Raw genomic sequence first — 17,309 nt, forward strand, 5'->3', positions numbered from 1 at the left:
ATGGAGGGAGGGAGAGACAGATTTGTCCACCCACTGGTTCACTCCCCAAATGACTGCAATAGTCAGGGTTGAACCAGGCCGAAACCAGGAGCCAGGAACTCCATCTTGGCCTGTGACACGAGTGACAGGAACCCATTATCTGCTGTCTCCCAGGTGCATCAGCAGTAAGCTGGGTTGTGGATTGGCAGCTCAGAGTAGCCAGGACTGGAACCAGGCACTGCACCTGGGGGTGTGAGCATCCCAAGAAGCGGCTTATCCCATCATGCCGCAGTTGCTCGTGGAGGCACCCTGAGGGAGCCTGGCAGCCTGACCTCGTGCCTTGCATCTCATCCCCATGTCCTGTTTTACTCTTTCTGAACAGAGTAAGATTTTGTCTTTCTTTTTTTTTGGGGGGGGGGGGTGGAGGGTCGGGGGGAGAGATATCTTCCGTTTACTGGTTCAATCCCTAGATGGCCGCAACAGCCAGTGCTGGGCCAGGCTGAAGCCAGAAACTTAATCCAGGCACCCCACATGGGTGGCAGAGGCCCAAACACTTGGGCCACCTTCTGCTATTCCCAGGCCATTAGCTGGGGGGGGGGGGGGGGGACTGGATCAGAAGTGGAGCAGCTGGGATACTATCCAGCACTCATATGGGATGCTGGCATCACAGGTGGCAGCTTGCCTATTTTTTTTAATATAAATTGCTGTACATCACAAATATGACTAAGAAAAATAATGCCAAAGGAGTGAATACGAAAGTATTGAAGTCCCTTTCTTCCCCATCCCATCCCCCTGTGCACAGCAGCGCTTGTGTAAAGAGCTCGCTACGGAACTTTGGAGACATTTCATGCAGTATCAACCTTATATACAGCTACGTGTGCTTGAGTATTGCTACCGTTTAAAAATTTTTTTTCTTGAGATTTATTTATTTATTTGAAAGGAAAGTGACAGAGGGAGAGGCAGAGAGAGATCTTCCAAATGGCTACAACAGCCCAGGCTGGGCCGTGCTGAAGCCGGGAGCCCAGAACTCTATCCCGGTGTGCCATGTGGGTGCAAGGGCCCAAGTGCTGGGCATCCTCCACTGCTTTCCCTGGCACGTTAGCAGGGAGCTGGGTCAGAAGCAGAGCAGGTCCTCCTGTATGGGACGCTGGTGTTGCAGCTGGCAGCTCAACACACTGTACCACAGCACGGCCCCTCTCTCACTCTGTTAACACACTGTACCACAGCACGGCCCCTCTCTCACTCTGTTAACATACTGTACCACAGCACGGCCCCTCTCTCACTCTGTTAACACACTCCAGATTGTGGATATACACCATAATATACTGAACAACATCTTCATCAGATGTCAGGCTATTGTTTTTGGCTATTTGAAACAATATGGTAGTGAACAGATTTATTCATGTAATTTTGTGTGCACATATTCCTGTAGAATCATTAGAAGCGTTATTTCTGGATCAAAAAGAGTTCTTGCCAAATTACCCTACAAAATGCCTGATGAATTTTATATTCTAATAGGGTACAGAAGTGCCCATTTCTAGCCAACACTAGATGTCTTCAGTCCTTAAATAATTTTTCCACTGATCAGTTGTATGAAAGATGACCTATTTTAATTTATAACATTCTGATCCATTTTAGCCATTTTGGTTTTTGAGAATGGCATATTCGTTTTGTGTGTTCATTTTGATGTTTTACAAATTTGTTACTCTTTATAAAAATGGAATGAGGCCAGCGCCGCGGCTCAATAGGCTAATCCTCCACCTAGCGGCGCCGGCACACCGGGTTCTAGTCCCGGTCAGGGCGCCGGATTCTGTCCCGGTTGCCCCTCTTCCAGCCAGCTCTCTGCTCTGGCCCGGGAAGGCAGTGGAGGATGGCCCAAGTGCTTGGGCCCTGCACCCCATGGGAGACCAGGAGAAGCACCTGGCTCCTGCCTTTGGATCAGCGCGGTGCGCCAACCGCAGCGCACCAGCTGTGGCAGCCATTGGAGGGTGAACCAACGGCAAAAGGAAGACCTTTCTCTCTCTCTCTCTCTCACTGTCCACTCTGCCTGTCAAAAAAAAAATAATAATAATAAAAATTTTAAAAAAATGGGATGAATGCTAATCCTTTGTTATATGTTTTAAAAATATTTTCCCCAGGCTTTTCCTAGTCCTTAATTCTCTACCTCAGTATGTGTTTTAAATTTGTGAGCCATCAGATACATCTGTCTTTTCCCTTGGCTTTATTTATTTATTTGACAGGTAGAATTATAGACAGAGAGAGACAGAGAGAAAGGTCTTCCTTCTGTTGGTTCACCCCCCAAATGGCCGCTACGGCCGGCGCTGCACCGATCCGAAGCTGGGAGCCAGGTGCTTCCTCCTGGTCTCCCATGCGAGTGCAGGGCCCAAGCACTTGGGCCATCCTCCACTGCACTCCCTTGCCACAGCAGAGAGCTGGACTGGAAGAGGAGCAACCAGGACTAGAACCCGGCACCCATATGGGATGCCGGTGCCGCAGGCGGAGGATTAACCAAGTGGGCCACAGCGTCGGCCCCCTTTCCCTTGACTTTTATGGATATATTTTCTTCTGATGCTTTTACAGATTTTTTAATCCACTGCAGATTAATTTTTACAGTTGACGGGGGATGGACATCGAATTTTCTCCATATAGCTCTCCAGTTGCCCATCGCCATTTATCAAATATCACTTACTTCTCCTAATGGTTTGAAGTGTTTCCTTTATCCCATGTTTACTTTCCACCAACACGTAGATTTTCTTTCCCACCGTGTTCCACAGATCTACAGATTTGTTCTACTCTGATGTCACCCTTGGTTAATCTAGCTTTTTAGTATATTCTGTTCTTTTATCATCTTTTTTTAAATTTCCCAGTTAAACACAAAAATCCTGATACACAGCCATATAGCTTCATTTTCACAGATATATGGTAGGAAAGTGATGGGAAAATGGTATAACTCGAGAGGCCAGCATTGTGGCGTAGCGGATAAAGCTTCTGCCTGTGACACCAGATCTTACACAGGGGCTGGTTTGTGTCCTGGCTGCTCTACTTCCGATCCAGCTCCCTGCTCGTGGCCTGGGAAAAGCAGCAGAAAATGGCCAAGTGCTCAGGCGCCTGCCACACACATGGAGACCTGGATGAGGCTCCTGGCTTCTGCCTGGCTTGGCCCTCGCCGCTGCGGCCACTTGGGGAGTGAACCAGTGGACGGCAGATACTCGCTCTGACTCTATATCTCTCCCTCTCTCTCTGTAACTCTTTCAAATTAATAAGTAAATATTTTTTTTTTTTTTTTACGAATGAGGCAATTTATTGACCCAGCATCACTTGTTTTAATGTTTCTTGTTGGCAGCTGCCACCTGTCCAGCGATTCTGTCCAGATCTCTTTGTCCCTGAGGTGTCAGTTTGCGGCCCCCGTCCTGGTCCTTTTCCACCATCTTCAGCCCCTCCAGGGCCTGCAGGACGCGGCGGGCCACGCTCTTGGAGCCGCGGCTGAAGTGGCTGGGCATGACGCCGTTCCTCTGCCGGCCCCCGTAGATCTTGGTCATGGAGCCGACGCCAGCACCGCCCCGCAGGTACAGGTGCCGCGCTGTGGACGCGGCTCGCGTGTAGAACCAGTTCTCATCGTAGGGGGCTAGCTCCTTGTGCTTGGCCAGCTTGACGGTGTCCACCCACTCGGGGACCTTCAGCTTCCCGGACTTTTTGAGGAAGGCGGCCAGAGCTCGGACGAACTCCTGCTGGTTCACGTCCTTTACGGTGACTCCAGGCATCGTGCGGCCTCCGCGCTGCCAGCCAGGGGAAAGTAAATATTAAAAAGGAAAAATAGTAACTCAAGGTTAACCTCAACTCAGTGGTAGGCTGGGTGTTGGTTCTCTGTTCTTGAGTATAGCAATACCTGGCACTTGATAAATACTATTTTCTCTCATTAGATTGTTCTATAACATTTATGTCAGACTGAATGATTCTGTCCTGTTTTACCAATATGAGAAATGACAGTGGCTTGCCCAAGGTCAAGTGGCTGGAGCGAGTGACAGATTTATTTTATTTGAAAGGCAAAGTTAGAGAGAGGTCTTTCATCCGGGGCTGGGCCAGGCTGAAACCAGGAACCAGGAGCTCCGTCTGGGTCTCCCACATAGGTGAAGGGGCCCAAGCACTTGGGTCATCCTTCACTGCTTTCCCAGGCACATTAGCAGGGAGCTGGATTGGAAATGGAGCAGCCAGGACATGAACTAGCGACTGTATGGAATGTTGGCACTGCAGATGGTGGCTTAACCCGCTGCGCCAGAGCACCAGCCCCTAGAACTTGGTTTTTCCTCCTGTCCTGTTAGAGGACTTTGCTCGTCATTGGCTCTCAGACCCAGGCTTGTTCCAGAATTCACTGCAGGGTTGGGTCTGCTTCCATCTTTAGACTCAGTTAACCCAAGCTCCCATCTCCAGAACATCCTAGCTAAGTGAGAAGGTGTTCTCTTTCGCTTTTACCCAACATGGCCTCTTTGTTCTTAGAGATTGTAGAAGCCAGGAGGAAAAACAAAAAAGTGAGGCAGATTGGGTGTCTGTGCCATGTGGTCAGAAGGACATGGCGCCAGGAATGAGAGGCCTCAGCCATCCCCGTTCTGTACCCTGCTGCTGCGACTCCCTGCCTCCACCCCACCCTACCCCCACACCCGTCTTTCCTGGTGCCCAGTGGTAGGCCTGTGCCATCTAAGATCCAATTAGCTTCACCATTAGTGATGGAGAAGTGGCCTTAGAGATAGGAGGAGCTGGATGGACCATTCTGATGCGAGGTGACTAAGCAGTGTCTTCAAATATTTGATTCATTGTTGCAGTGACTGCTGTTTGCAATTTCCAGAGTTGACAGAAGAAAAAATTGGCACGGAATGAAGCAAGGGAGAAGTGTGGTTTGATGTAGGCAACTTGTAGACTGTAGTGCGGACTGAATCCTGGAGTCAGGGCCCCAGAGAAGCGGTGGAATCAGTGCAAATAGCAAACACACGGAGAGCACTTCCCTGCTGGGATGTAAGGCGGACTTGACCGAGACAGGGCCGGGCTGATGGTGCTCCTGGTTCATAAAAAGGAAGCGTTTAGGACAGGCACAACCTCAGGCTTCTGTGGACCAACACTGGCCAGTTTGCTGACGGTTCTCTGACAAGGCTTTTGTTCTCTTCATTGAAGAATCAGCAGCGTAGGGGGCGCTTAGGATTGAAAGTTCACAGAGTTCCATCCCGGGAAGCATTGCCGCGATCCCCCCGAGTGGTGAGATCTGTGTCCTGCCATCGGGAAGCCTTGTTTAGAGGTGGGAGAAAAGTCCAGATCCATGCTTGATGTAATGGCTAGTGACTAACAGTACCTTTAAATAACAAGTTTGTTGTACTGCACAGTTATAGCGCGAAAGCCTCCATTCACCAGTCAGCTCTCAAGGGATCTTTTTTAATTTTTTTAAAGACTTATTTATTTGAAAGTCAGAGTTAGAGAGAGAGAGATCTTCCATCTGCTGGTTCACTCTCCAGATGGCTGCACTGGCCAGGGCTGGGCCAGGCGAAGCCAGGAGTCAGTTTCTTCCAGGTGCAGGGGCTCTTCCACTGCTTTTCCCAGGCCGTTAGCAGGGAGCTGGATTGGAAATGGAGCAGCCGGGACCTAAACTGGCACCCATATGGGATGCTGATGTCGCAGCATCACGACGCCAGCCCCAGGCTCATGTTTTAAACCATCTCTGGATGAATGACTCCCTTCATCTCATTTGCAAGATGGCAGTCCCCGCAGTTGGCAGCCAGAGTGGTTCCCTAGTGGCTCCTGGCTAACAGCGTGGCTGTAACTGAGTCACCATTAAAAGTCATTTGGGGGCCAAACTCAGGCTTTACCCCTCACGCCCAAGACGGTCCTCACTGCCCTGCTTTCTGAGGCACCTGCCCACCGCCTGCTGTGTCTCAGACTCCTCTACTTCCAAGGATTACAGACCGTGCACCTGGTCACGAGGAAGGTACTGAAACTTCCATTTGAGCGACTCTGCTGGCGGGTGTTGAACCAGCCACTGTAGCCTTGAAGACGAACGCGTGGTAGGTTCCAGAAAAGCTCGGGCAGCAGCAGCGTCACTGGCATGCTTGTCACACCGAGGAATGCCTCTGCTCAGGACGGTGCTCATCTGATCCTGGAAGGCGGGGAGCGCCGGCACCTCCCGTACTCCCCAGCCTCTTCCAGGGTCCACGTGGAGCTGCACCCAGGCCGCTCTCGGGATGTCCGTGCCCTTGTCTATGGTGCAGGCCACCAGCACCCCCCACCTGCGCTACAGCATGGGCTGCTCGGTCCGTCCATGTGCTCTCCCTGGGCCTACGCACACCATTCTCACTCAGCAGAGAGACAGCCTTCTGAGATGCAAATCCGACGTTGTTTCCCCACTTGAAACTGACCAGTGGTCACCCGTCCTCTTACACAAACACCAGAATACCCACCAGGGTTCCCAAGCCCCTACATGCTGCTGTCTTCAGCTCCAGCACAGTGGTTTAGGAATTTTAAAAATGTCTGTGTGGTAAACGCTCCATCCTTGGAGCCCACGTAAACAGCAGCCGGCTGCCTCGGCCAGAGGGCGGGGCCGGGCCTCAGGGAAGCAAGGGCGGGGTTCAGAGAGCTGACAGTCTGCAGCTCTGGGGTTCGTGCTCGCTGTGGTCACAGAAGCAGGCGACAGCCAACTGAGAAATCCCAGCGAGGCTTGTTGGGTCTTGTCCTCTATCTCAGGGCTCCAGTCTTCCCTGTTCCAATCTCTGGGAGCCAGGTACAGGTTACGCAGGCGATCCTGAGAGCTGCATCCGTCCTTGTGTCAGGTCCATGCAAGGGGCTGGAGCCACTCACCGGAGGCCTGCCGTGCCCTGCGTGCACAGGGCCTCCCAGCACTGCCTTCAGGGCCCGCAGCGGCAACCAGCAGGTGGTGCTGAACTTCCGGCTGCACCTGCACGCCCACCCTCCTCATCCTTTCCCCTGCCAACCCTTTCACAGCGTCCCCCGAGCCCAGCAGAGCAGCGCGGTGCCCCTGCGCTGGGTGTGGCTCAGCTTGGCAGGGCTGCCGGAGTGGCGAGATTCCCTCCCGACAGGCACCGCCACAGCCAGAGCTGTCCTCCCCAGACAGTCTCTGGTTTAGATCAGGCCACGAGTAAAGATGCCGAGAGACTGACAAAGTGCATTTCATAAGAAGTAATTCAGAACAAGCTGGGGCTTTGTTCAGTTCCGTTTTTCCTTGAAGCTGCTCCCATCAAGCGTCGTCAACCCAGGTGAAGTGTGATCAGTTTGGAGGCTGGAAAAAACAGACGCGGATTCAGCTCAACTCTGCCTTGGTGTTCCGTAGAGACCCGTACTGAGGAAAGGAAGACCCCCCAAGTGTCACTGTAGTGTGTAGTTAAGATGGGCTGTTCTGCGGCCCGTGAACAGATACACCTGCACGCCTCTGGCACAGCACAGCACAGGCTTAACACCCCTGTCACGCTCCATCTTCCCACCCCGAGGCTGCTGGAGGCGCAGGTCAGGTCCAGAAGTGGCTTCCAGCACATCTGCTCGGGCCCCTTGGCCTCAAGCCACAGGTGGGCAGGCACTGCAGAAGCCCGGTGTTGGCGAGCACCGCCAGGCGTCCACTCGTGACTCACTGCTACCCGAGTGCTGGCCGCGGGCCAGGCACTCTACCTGTGTCTTCTCACTACCCACAGAAATGTTTCTGCTAGGTCACGCCCCAAATGTCCACGATAGGCTGAAGCCAGGAGCTCCATCCTGGTTTTCCACATGGCTGGCAGGAACCAAAGCACTTGGGCCGTTAACTGCTGCTTCCCAGGGTGCGCATTAGCAGGAGCCGGGACTCAATCCCCAGGCCCTCTGCTATGGGATCCAGGCGTCCAAGCGGTGGCTTAACCCGCTGATGATCCCGTCACACACCCATCCACAATAACCTGACGAGGCGCCTGCCGTTAACTCCAGTCCACACCTGAGACTGGTGCCAGGCGATGTGGAGAGATGAGTCTGAAGCCGTACGAGTAGACCGTGTACAGTTCGTGTCCTAACTGGCTCCGTCCAATTCCAAAGACCCACCAGGCTTTTCCACTGCACCGAGCCCGGCGTCAGTCAGCAATACTGCTTCACTGACATAGGCCTCCGCAGGCTCTCCATATGTCAGTTCTGTGACCTTGTGGCGTGGCTGTGTGCCCTCGGAAGCATCACCTGCCTTTGATGTGATGAGGCCTCCCCCTCCCCTCGTGCTCAGTGAGTGATGCTAAGCCCCGCCCACTGTTCTCTCCTGAGCTTTGGAGGTGAAGATGCTCTCCTAGGGGGAATGGGAACTCAGCCACAGCTTCCCCGGCGCCATCAGCCCCAGCATTCCTCGCTCCTGGCACTGCCACTCTGTGACAGCTGCAGCCCCAAAGATTGTCTCCCACGCACACAAGTTGCCTCCTGCCAAACACTGCAAGTCTTTGCAGGTTGTACTGCTTATTGGGGCCTCGTCAGTGCAAACAAAGGCTTTTTCCACTATGGGCTAATCACAGTAGTGCACACTAGAAATGCACACTCAAGGGTAGGTGTTGTCGTGCAGCGGGTCAAGCCACGGCTTGGGACACCCACACCCCATATCCAAGCACCTGGCATCAAGTCCCGCTGCCACCTCTGCTCTCAGCCAGCTTCCTGCTAAGGCATCTGGGAGTCCGCAGGCGATGGCTCCCACGCTGAGTCCCTGCCACCCAGCTGAGCCCTGGCTCGGGCCCGGCCCAGCTGGAGAGATTTGGAGAGTGAACCACAGGATGGGAGATCTGTCTCTGCCTGTCATTCTGCTTTTCAAATAAATAAAAATAAACCCTTTTTTCAATGCACATGAAAGATACTGGGATTGGGTTTTAGGTCCTTGATTATCTGCTACTTGTAAATGGTACCTCTTTTCACAGGGAACAAGCTGTGATTCCACTCCTAAAGGAGAGTCCGATGGCTAGTGGTTCTCCAGACTGGCCGTCCCTTGGAATGTCCCTGTGGCTTTGAGACCCCGGCGCTTATGTACGTAGTGGAGCTGGATCTAGGCGACTAAGGCTCCAGCTAAGATGCCCGCAGCCCACACTGAAGAGCCTGGGCTCTGGCGCCCGACTCCAGCTTCCTGCTAACGCACACCCTGGGAGGCAGCACATGATGGCTTCAATCATTTTGGTTCCTGCTGTTCACATGGCCAAGACCTGGGCTGAATTCCTGGCTCCCGGCCACTGCAGGCATCAGGGAGTGAGCAGCAGAAGGGCGCTCTGCCCTCCCTTCCCTACCCCCACACCTCTCAAAAGAAACAAGTCCTGACGCCTGGTCACTCCTCATTCCTTCACAGGCTCTGCGGGTAGGACCTTGGGCATTAGAATTTTTTTGAAGCTTCCCTCAGTGACTCCAAGGGGCAGCTAATTTGAGAACCTCCACCATGGCCTGATATTTTGCTAGAATCTCCAGGGGTGCAGAGAAGCAAGGAAGAAAAAAAAAAAACAAAAACAAAAAACAAGACCTTCAGGAATGTTAGACTGAGACTATGGCCAGATTCCCTGAGGGATGCGCATCAGCTACAGTCACCTGTAAGCTTTTTTCCCTACAGCAAATAAAACCAGTGTAAATGGCAGTTATTGAAAACTGTGCCCCAAGTGGAGGGGTGTAAGCTCCTCCAGCTGGGGTTGTATACACTACTTTTCCTGCTATTGTCGATGAACACATTTTTTTTAAGTTTTGTGGGTTGTTTTTGTTTGTTTAAAAAGGGTGATGGGGGCTGGCGCTGCGGCATAGTAGGCTGAGCCTCCGCCTGCAACGCCAGCATCCCCTACGGATGCCAGTTCATGTCCTGGCTGCCCCTCTTCTGATCCAGCTCTCTGCTGTGGCCTAGGAAAGCAGTGGAAGATGGCCCAAGTCCTTGGGCCCCTGCACCCGAGTGGGAGACCCAGAAGGAGTTCTTGCCTTCAGACTGGCCCAGCTCTGGCCTTTGCGGCCACTTGAAGAATGAGCCAGTGGATGGAAGACCTTTCTGTCTCTCCCTCTCAAATAAATAAATAAAATCATGTTTAAAAAATGATAAATCCTGCATCCAATGATTATCTCCCTGAATACCAGCCAGAGTCCGGGCTGGGCCAGGCTGAAGTCAGGAGCGAGAACCCCATCCTGGTCTCCCACCTGGGAGGCAGGGACCCAATTACTTGAGCCATCCCCTGCTGCCCCCAGGGTGCGTGTTAGGGAACTGGATGAGAAGCGAGGCGGGACTGGAGTTAAGGCGCTGTACGGGGTGTGGGCATCCCAACACCTGCCCCTGGCGTATTTTTTTAAAGAGATATCTGCCAAGATATCCCTGGTGGCATCCGAATTCTACTTCGCACAGCTCACTCAGGGGCTCCACAGCCTCGCAGAGTCCTGCAGCTGCCAGGACTCGGAGCTCACCAACAGCGCCCGGGATCGGGGGCGGAGTCTGCTCATCAGGCCAGGGCTGTGTGTCGTGGCACAGTAAACACTCATCACACACGAGGCACTAAACTCACTGATGATTTATTGCTTTAAGTAACTAAACAAGGAGGAGAAGAAACAGGATGCTGTTTTAGTCAAGACAAACAGGCGTTCTCCCCAGGGTGTGCCAGATGCGTCTACTCAAAGCCTTCACGGTACTCTCTGGACAATATCAACACATGACAGACACGGTTACGTGGGGAACAACTTGGCCAACGATAACACCGATTAAAATAGCACAGGCAGGCACCCCGGCTGGATGCCCTGAAATTGTGTTCCTAGGATGCGCTGAATACAAAACCTTTAAAAATGTTTTTGGCATTAATACACAGAATGCTCTCCCGATCGCCCCGCAGGAGCAGGCGCACACACAATCACCTCTTCATCTGCACATCACCAGTATCTACAGGACTACTTCGAGAAAAGCCGGGCGGCTGGGCGCCTCCTCTCCCCAGCGTCATGTCCTTCGCAAAGCAGCAGCGCCTGAGGGGGTTCGAGGCTCCAGGGTGCTTAAAAGTCATCAGGTAGCTGTGGGAAGCAGCAGGGGACAGGCACTGCCTCCCCCCGCAGGATGGGGGGGCAGCCTTGCTCTGTAGCCAGGGATGTGCACGGACTTGGCCCTGTGGGGGACACACAGGCACTGGGTGGTCCAGACCCTCCCGCGGGAGGAGCCCGGGCTGGGAACAAACCAGCTGACCTCTTGCGCCGCCACGCGGGCTGTTAAGACACTTTCTGAACGGATGCGCAGAGACCAGCGCTGGCAGGGACGCAGCCCTGGCGGGCCGGGCCAAGCCACAGGGTAACAGCACGCCAGGGCACACAGCTACACCGGCTGTGAGCCTCGTGGGCCAGGTTGGCCGGCTGCAGCAGAGACGCCCCGCACTCAGTGTTCCTCCGCCGTCTCGGGCCCTGCGGCGGCCACCTCGGCACCTGCATCAGGGTGCCCAGCACAGCCACCCACCGAGGCCCTGCTGTGGCCAGCGGGGCCGTTCTGCACTGCCTCCCCTGTCCCCGGCCGGCCCGCAGCGGGCAGCCTGCCTCCCTCCACCTCTTGGCCCGGGACCCTCATCTGCTCAGGCGCGCGCTCGTCCTGCCGCGGGCCCGCCACGCAGTTTGCCGCGTCTCCGGCTTTGGAAAATGGATCTTCTGTCGTCTTGTCGGTTTCTCCCGCCTGCCGTTTGTCCTTGGTTCCCAGTCTCCCTTTGGACCTCCGCAGCTGCCGGCCGTGCCCTTCGTCTCGGGAGAATCGCCACTGGAACTGCAAGTCAAGAGGGGAGGGGGTGAGCGAGGCGGCCTCTGGGACTGCCCGGGCCACACCCGGACCCAGCACCCCGGGTATGCGCCCGAGTCACGGCCCAGACACCAGCCCCACCAGCCCTCAGCCGGCCACCTCGGTGCCGAGGGTCGCACTGCCTGACTAGAGCGACCCACAATCAATGGCTGACCCATGGGGCGGGGGGTGGGTGGGGGCGCTTCCTCCACCAGGCTCTGAGAGGCTGCTTCCCACGGAGCTCCAGCTGCAACCAAGCACTGCCCACGTGACAGGGGAGACCCGGGCCCCGCAGCCACTGCGGAACTGAGCAAGAACCCAGGTCCCATCCACGTTGCCAGACGCCACCCTTCTCAGAGACCCGCAGTGCACACAGGCTCGCTCGCCCCCTTTCCCCGCACTGGCACCACACTGGTTCCACCCAGTGGGTACTTGAACATCAGAGGTTCTGGGATGCCACGAGAAGTGGAGGGAGCCTTCGGTTCCTAGGCTGTCCGTCTGGGCTGGAGCTGGGAGCTTTTGGTGTTCCTAGCTGAGTGCTGGCCATCGCAGACATCAGTGTTGAGGCTGGGATTTAACATAGCCTCTGGGCGTGGCTGGAGCCTGTGCCACCCGAGCTCTGAGGTCCCAGGAGCGGACACGCTCTGCAGGCCAGGTGAGGGCTCATCCACACCACCTCCCCTGCCTCCCCAAGCACCTGCTTCAGCCAGCACTGCCCGGCGCTGACCTCAGCACAACAGACTCAGGCCATGCGATGCTGGGTCCCGACTGCCATCCCCAGGACACATGGCTACCCGACTGGGTGCACACCCACTGGGTCCCACCTACACTGAGCGATGCAAACAGCGCCCCCTTCAGGGAGCTGCTGGGGGCGCTTCCAAAAGTGCCAGACCCGGGGCCCAGCACTGTGGCACAAGCCCCAGCCTGCAGCACGAGCATCCCGTAATGGACGCCGGTTCGAGTCCCGGCTGCTCCTCTTCCAATCCAGCTCTCTGCTATGGCCTGGGAAAGCAGCAAAAGATGGCATACTTGTCCTAGCAACGCCTGGGGACTGTCGGCACTGAGCTGGGTGGGACACATCTGCTTTGGAGTCACCACAGAAAAATCTGCCATGCCGAATGCACTCAGAACCGGCACTGTGTTCTGTGTCCTCAGATGGGGTCGTGGATGAGCCCAGTGACTCCTGGTGCTGCGTGGGCCCCCACAGTCCTCACTGGCGGCTCCAGGGAGGATCCACTCAGCTTTCCTTTTTCCTCCCTTCTCACAGAGCAGGGAGGAGGCTGAGGCCAGAACGCAGGGGCCACAGTATCACCCGGGAAGAGCTGGAGCAGACTGCCTGAGAATGAGGCACCCACTGTGTGTCCTACACTGTGGTGGGCTGTCAGATTCTCCTGAATTCCCAAAGCAAGACTCTCAGTAGGTATCCTTAGCAACACTCTAAAGATGAGCATGGGGAGGTTCAGAGAGGTTGCGTTACTTGCCCAAAGTCACACAGCTAAGAAACAGCAGAGCTGAAATTCAGACAAATGTCTCAACCTTTACACTCTCTCTCCAGCTCCTAGTCCTGGGTAGCAGGTGTCAGTTCTCACCCCAGAAGCCGTGAGGACAGGAAGCCCATAGGACGGCCTCTTAGGCTGAGTGGCTAATGGAAGTCCAGATTTAATGGCCTTAAAGATATGCCAGTTTGGCTTACTAAAAACAGACTCTAGGGGCCAGCGCTGTGGCGTAGCGCCTGCATAGTCAGCATCCCATACAGACACCGGCTTGTGTCCCAGCTGATCCACGTCCAGTCCAGCTCCCTGCTAATGCGCCTGGGAAAGCAGCATAAGACGGCCCAGAGACCCAGGTGGAGGTCCAGGCTCCCAGCTTCAGCCTGGCCCAGCCCTGGCCATTGTGGCCACTTGGGGACTGAAATCAGTGGATGGAAGAGCTCTCTGTCTCTCTGTAACTCTTTCTAATACATTTTTTAAAAACCTCTTTAAAGACAAAACAAATTCTACACCAAAGGTTCCCCGACAGACCCATTTAAAAATAATCAATTTATAAAGGGCCCAGACTCTTAAGGAAAAATCCGGCTCTGGGCCTTGCATGGGCTTCAGCATCAGCCATCCCCACCCCTCCTGGAGCTGCTGACTTCTGTGGGCCTGGGGCCACCTGGGACACTGCATCTTGGCCAAGCTCCCGGGTGATGCCCACACCGTGGGCCCGGGCAACACACTCTGAAATAGTCAGAAAAACACCAGGGCGGAGTTCAGCATTTGAGACACAGCTGGGAAAAAACAGCGGCTCCTTCGCCCCCTGCCTCCCCCAGCCCCAGCTCTGCCAGCCTCGCCCCTGCCATCTCCACACCGGTCTCCCTGCACACACAGGGCTCACCGCCTCCTTCCAGCTGGGGACGGTCCTGTCTCTAAGAAACAACGAGAACTGTTCCAGATCCTGAGGCTCTCGACTCCGCAGAGGCAGAGAGGAGAGGCTGGGAACGCGGCCCCCAGGACTGCACCTGCTGTTCAAGGCTGAGCCTCTGTGGGGAGGTCCAGCCTGGGGCGCGTATCCTGCACCGGGAGAGTCTGAGCCCAGCCAGCAAGTCCCGGATGACTCAGGCTACGCCGAGTTGGGGAACTTGGCATGAGCCACCAAACCCGACCAGCCGCCTGACTTAGAAAGAACTGTGCCAACGGCAAGACCTCTGCCTTGGTGCCCAGCCGTGGCAGCCAAGGTCGCGGGATGTAGCCTGCCCTCCACAGTGCTGCAGTGGAAGGAGGACTTCTCCCTGTGGACACCACTGTCCCCTGGGCAGGTGCTTAATACCTGCTCTGAAGACCACACGCATATACACCTCATGTATACACGGGAAACAGGTGTCCCTAAATGCTGCCAGAGACTGGAGGATTTTGTCTGTTCTGCTGATCAAAGAATTCTGGATACTCCGCGTCCTTGGTGGCCAGACTTAACAATGTCTCTCCTTAAACGGCAATGCCAGGCCGAGTGCCAGCGTCCCAGGCTTAGACGTCTGATTCCTCACTCGCTGATTCAACAAATAGCTGTCAAGCACCTCCGTCATTCCAGGTCGGTCCTGGTGACGAGGCGGAGGTAGGCAGTTACGTGCAGGCGAGCTGGAGTTCGTGTACCCCTGCAATGTCACCCTAGCTCTTTAACTGTCAGTTTGATACGTCTACTTTCCCAGGATGCACCTGTTGCATCCAGGACCAAGGTGCACGCTCAGATCCCCCCACCCCCGGGCACCATGCCTTTCCTTACAAAAAGAGGGGGCAGGTGCAAGGGAGGTCTTTTTCCACCCAGAATGCACTTAGGCGTGCATCTCCTGCGCTCTCTTGAAGGTACCATTTTCGGGCTTTTTCTCTTGTGTATGGGCAGCTCTTTGGCCCACTCATGTTGGGTATTTCTCTGTGTGGGGCGCCCCCCCCACATGAATGCGTGTTTATTCCCTCACTCTTCAATAAAGTCTGTTCCTGTTTGCACACGATACCAGTCTCTTTAGTTCTTTCTTTCTTTCTTTCTTTCTTTCTTTCTTTTTTTTTTGACAGGCAGAGTGGACAGTGAGAAAGAGAGACAGAGAGAAAGGTCTTCCTTTGCCGTTGGTTCACCCTCCAATAGCCGCCGCGGCTGGCGTGCTGCGGCCAGCGCACAGCGCCGATCCGATGGCAGGAGCCAGGTGCTTCTCCTGGTCTCCCATGGGGTGCAGGGCCCAAGCACTTGGGCCATCCTCCACTGCACTCCCTGGCCACAGCAGAGAGCTGGCCTGGAAGAGGGGCAACCAGGACAGAATCTGGCACCCTAACCGGGACTAGAACCCGGTGTGCCGGCGCCGCAAGGCGGAGGATTAGCCTAGTGAGCCACGGCGCCGGCCCACTTAGTGTTTTTACAGAACTCCATGGGAACTTGAACATGGACTCTGGCAGGCCATTCCAGGAGAAGGAAACCCCCAGGCTGGGAAGCTACTAGGAAAAAAAAAAAAGCCGGGGGGGGGGGACTCCATCCCCTCTGGCTGGCTCTGCCCTCTTACGGCAGCTTTGAAAGCGCCGCCCCTGTCATTCCTGCCTGCTCCAGCTTCCGCTGCCTTCACGGCCCCCGGTGCCAGGACCTCCCTGCCCTGTAAGCCCTGCGACCGTGCCGGCCCTGCACGCCTGAACCCGGCGGGGACGGCGGCACCGTGTCCCTCTCTCAAGCGCCAAGCCTGGATTTCCTCCAGTGCCTGCCAGGGACCTCACGCGTATTGCATGTCCATCCACTGTCACTCTGTGGATGGCCGACCAGCCACAGAGGGGGGTCTGTGGCAGACGCAGCTGCCTCGGGCCCACCACGGCTGTCACCTGCCACATGGTGACCTCACAGCCTGCAGAGAGACTGTCCCCTGCTCCAGGCTGCTTGTCCCCGAGATGCTCCCACCGAGGACCCCCTCATCATTAGAACACAAGGATCTGTGAGTGGGGAACGTGGGCAAGGCTCCGAGCACCGGGAGCAGGCGGCTCAGGCGCACTGCACAGAGCAAGCTGGACACAGGCGCTCCCTGACGGCCACGTGACTCCCTGGCCTCGTCATGAGACAGCCCAGGAAAGCACCCACTGGCTGCAAAGCATGGGAAACACCTGGTACAAGCGGAGCACCCGCAGCTCAGCCTCGGGACAGCCCCCGTCTGTGTCCAGAGTCGGCCCACGGGAGGTCCACGCGGGGGTCCCGAGGGCTCGCTGCCGCAGGCCAGGGCCGGCCTCTCTCCACACTCGGAGGCCTTTGCCTGGATGGATATGTCAGGATCTCCCTGCTGAGCTCAACAAACTCCGCATGTCCGAAGGGTATCCAACGGGCAGGTCAGAGCTCCGGCAGGCTCGTCCTGAGACCAAGGTACAGAGAAGCCGGCCCAGGCTCAAGCCACCTCGGCCTGGCCCGATGCAGCAGGCACCGTGCATCTACTACTTTGGGTCCGGGGGCACACAGGACATGCGCACAGGGGCAGGGGGCATGCGGCAGAGCCCCTGCCTCCCTCCAGCCTGCCCAGCAAGGGGCTGGAGACGAGGCCCCCTAGTGCCCCAGATACCCTGTTCCAACAGCCTCAGGCATGACTCGGGCCTGGCTGCGAGATCCTCAGCTTTGGGGGCCCTTACGAGTCAGTGAGGCCCCGCCCGCGGAAGCCAAGGCCTCTTACCTTTGACTCCTTCTTCTTGATTTTCTGAGGTAGACAGGGCCTCTGGAGAAAGACGATCTGCTTGGTGGACACGCTGCCCTCCCTGGAACACACGGCACCGAGAGTGAGTCCCACTGGCCCCAGAGGAACCCCACACCTGAGACAGACACGGCCGTGGAGACCTCCCACCACAAGGCAGGCTGCACCAAGAGGCGCCCCGGCTCCACGCCCCAGCCCAGCTTCCAGAGGTGGTGGCCTTGGCCTTGTGGGCATCCCCTGCAGAGTCGCCTCCCGAGCTGGGAGCTGCCCGGACTTGTTGAAGCGCCCACTGGCACCTTGGCCCGGGAGGGCACCATGGCCACTGCGGGGAGTCTCAAAGGGGTGGGGCCTCTTCCCAGTCTGTCCTTGGTGATGACGTGCGGCATGGGGGGCAGATGGGGACCATGAGCTCAGTAC

The 17,309-nt window shown here is 55.9% G+C and overlaps 3 protein-coding genes across 7 annotated transcripts in view; 1 reads left to right on the forward strand and 2 right to left on the reverse strand.

The window, feature by feature from the left end:
- Positions 1-17,309, forward strand: part of OXNAD1 (oxidoreductase NAD binding domain containing 1) — an 86,311-nt gene that overhangs the window by 52,963 nt on the left and 16,039 nt on the right. The window contains exon 9 of one of the 4 annotated variants that reach the window (XR_007908699.2): positions 8,880-9,587. The exons of the other annotated variants lie outside the window; for them this stretch is intronic. The gene's annotated coding sequence lies outside the window, so the exon portion shown is untranslated. Of the gene's footprint in view, positions 1-8,879; positions 9,588-17,309 lie in introns of those variants that run through there. 4 annotated transcript variants of the gene reach the window in all.
- LOC100345774 (small ribosomal subunit protein eS19) lies at positions 3,250-8,883 on the reverse strand. Its single transcript, XM_070072841.1, has one exon. It carries the CDS (start codon positions 3,738-3,740, stop codon positions 3,303-3,305), a length of 438 nt encoding a protein of 145 aa, XP_069928942.1. The 5' UTR covers positions 3,741-8,883; the 3' UTR covers positions 3,250-3,302.
- The window catches only part of RFTN1 (raftlin, lipid raft linker 1), a 233,501-nt gene continuing 226,661 nt past the window's right edge, over positions 10,470-17,309 (reverse strand). For both annotated transcript variants that reach the window (XM_002716182.5, XM_051818491.2), the window contains exons 9-10: positions 16,875-16,956; positions 10,470-11,701 (exon numbers count right to left, since the gene is read on the reverse strand). In XM_002716182.5, coding sequence (XP_002716228.1) covers positions 11,327-11,701; positions 16,875-16,956 — 457 coding nt within the window. In that variant the 3' untranslated portion in view covers positions 10,470-11,326. The remainder of the gene's footprint in view (positions 11,702-16,874; positions 16,957-17,309) is intronic.

The sequence above is a fragment of the Oryctolagus cuniculus genome, chromosome 4 (genome assembly GCF_964237555.1).
Source record: "Oryctolagus cuniculus chromosome 4, mOryCun1.1, whole genome shotgun sequence".
In the NCBI taxonomy this organism is placed as follows: domain Eukaryota; kingdom Metazoa; phylum Chordata; class Mammalia; order Lagomorpha; family Leporidae; genus Oryctolagus; species Oryctolagus cuniculus.

Coding starts and splice junctions, on each gene's coding strand:
- LOC100345774 (XM_070072841.1), bottom strand. CDS start 3,740: ATGCCTGGAGTCACCGTAAAGGACGTGAACCAGCAGGAGTTCGTCCGA.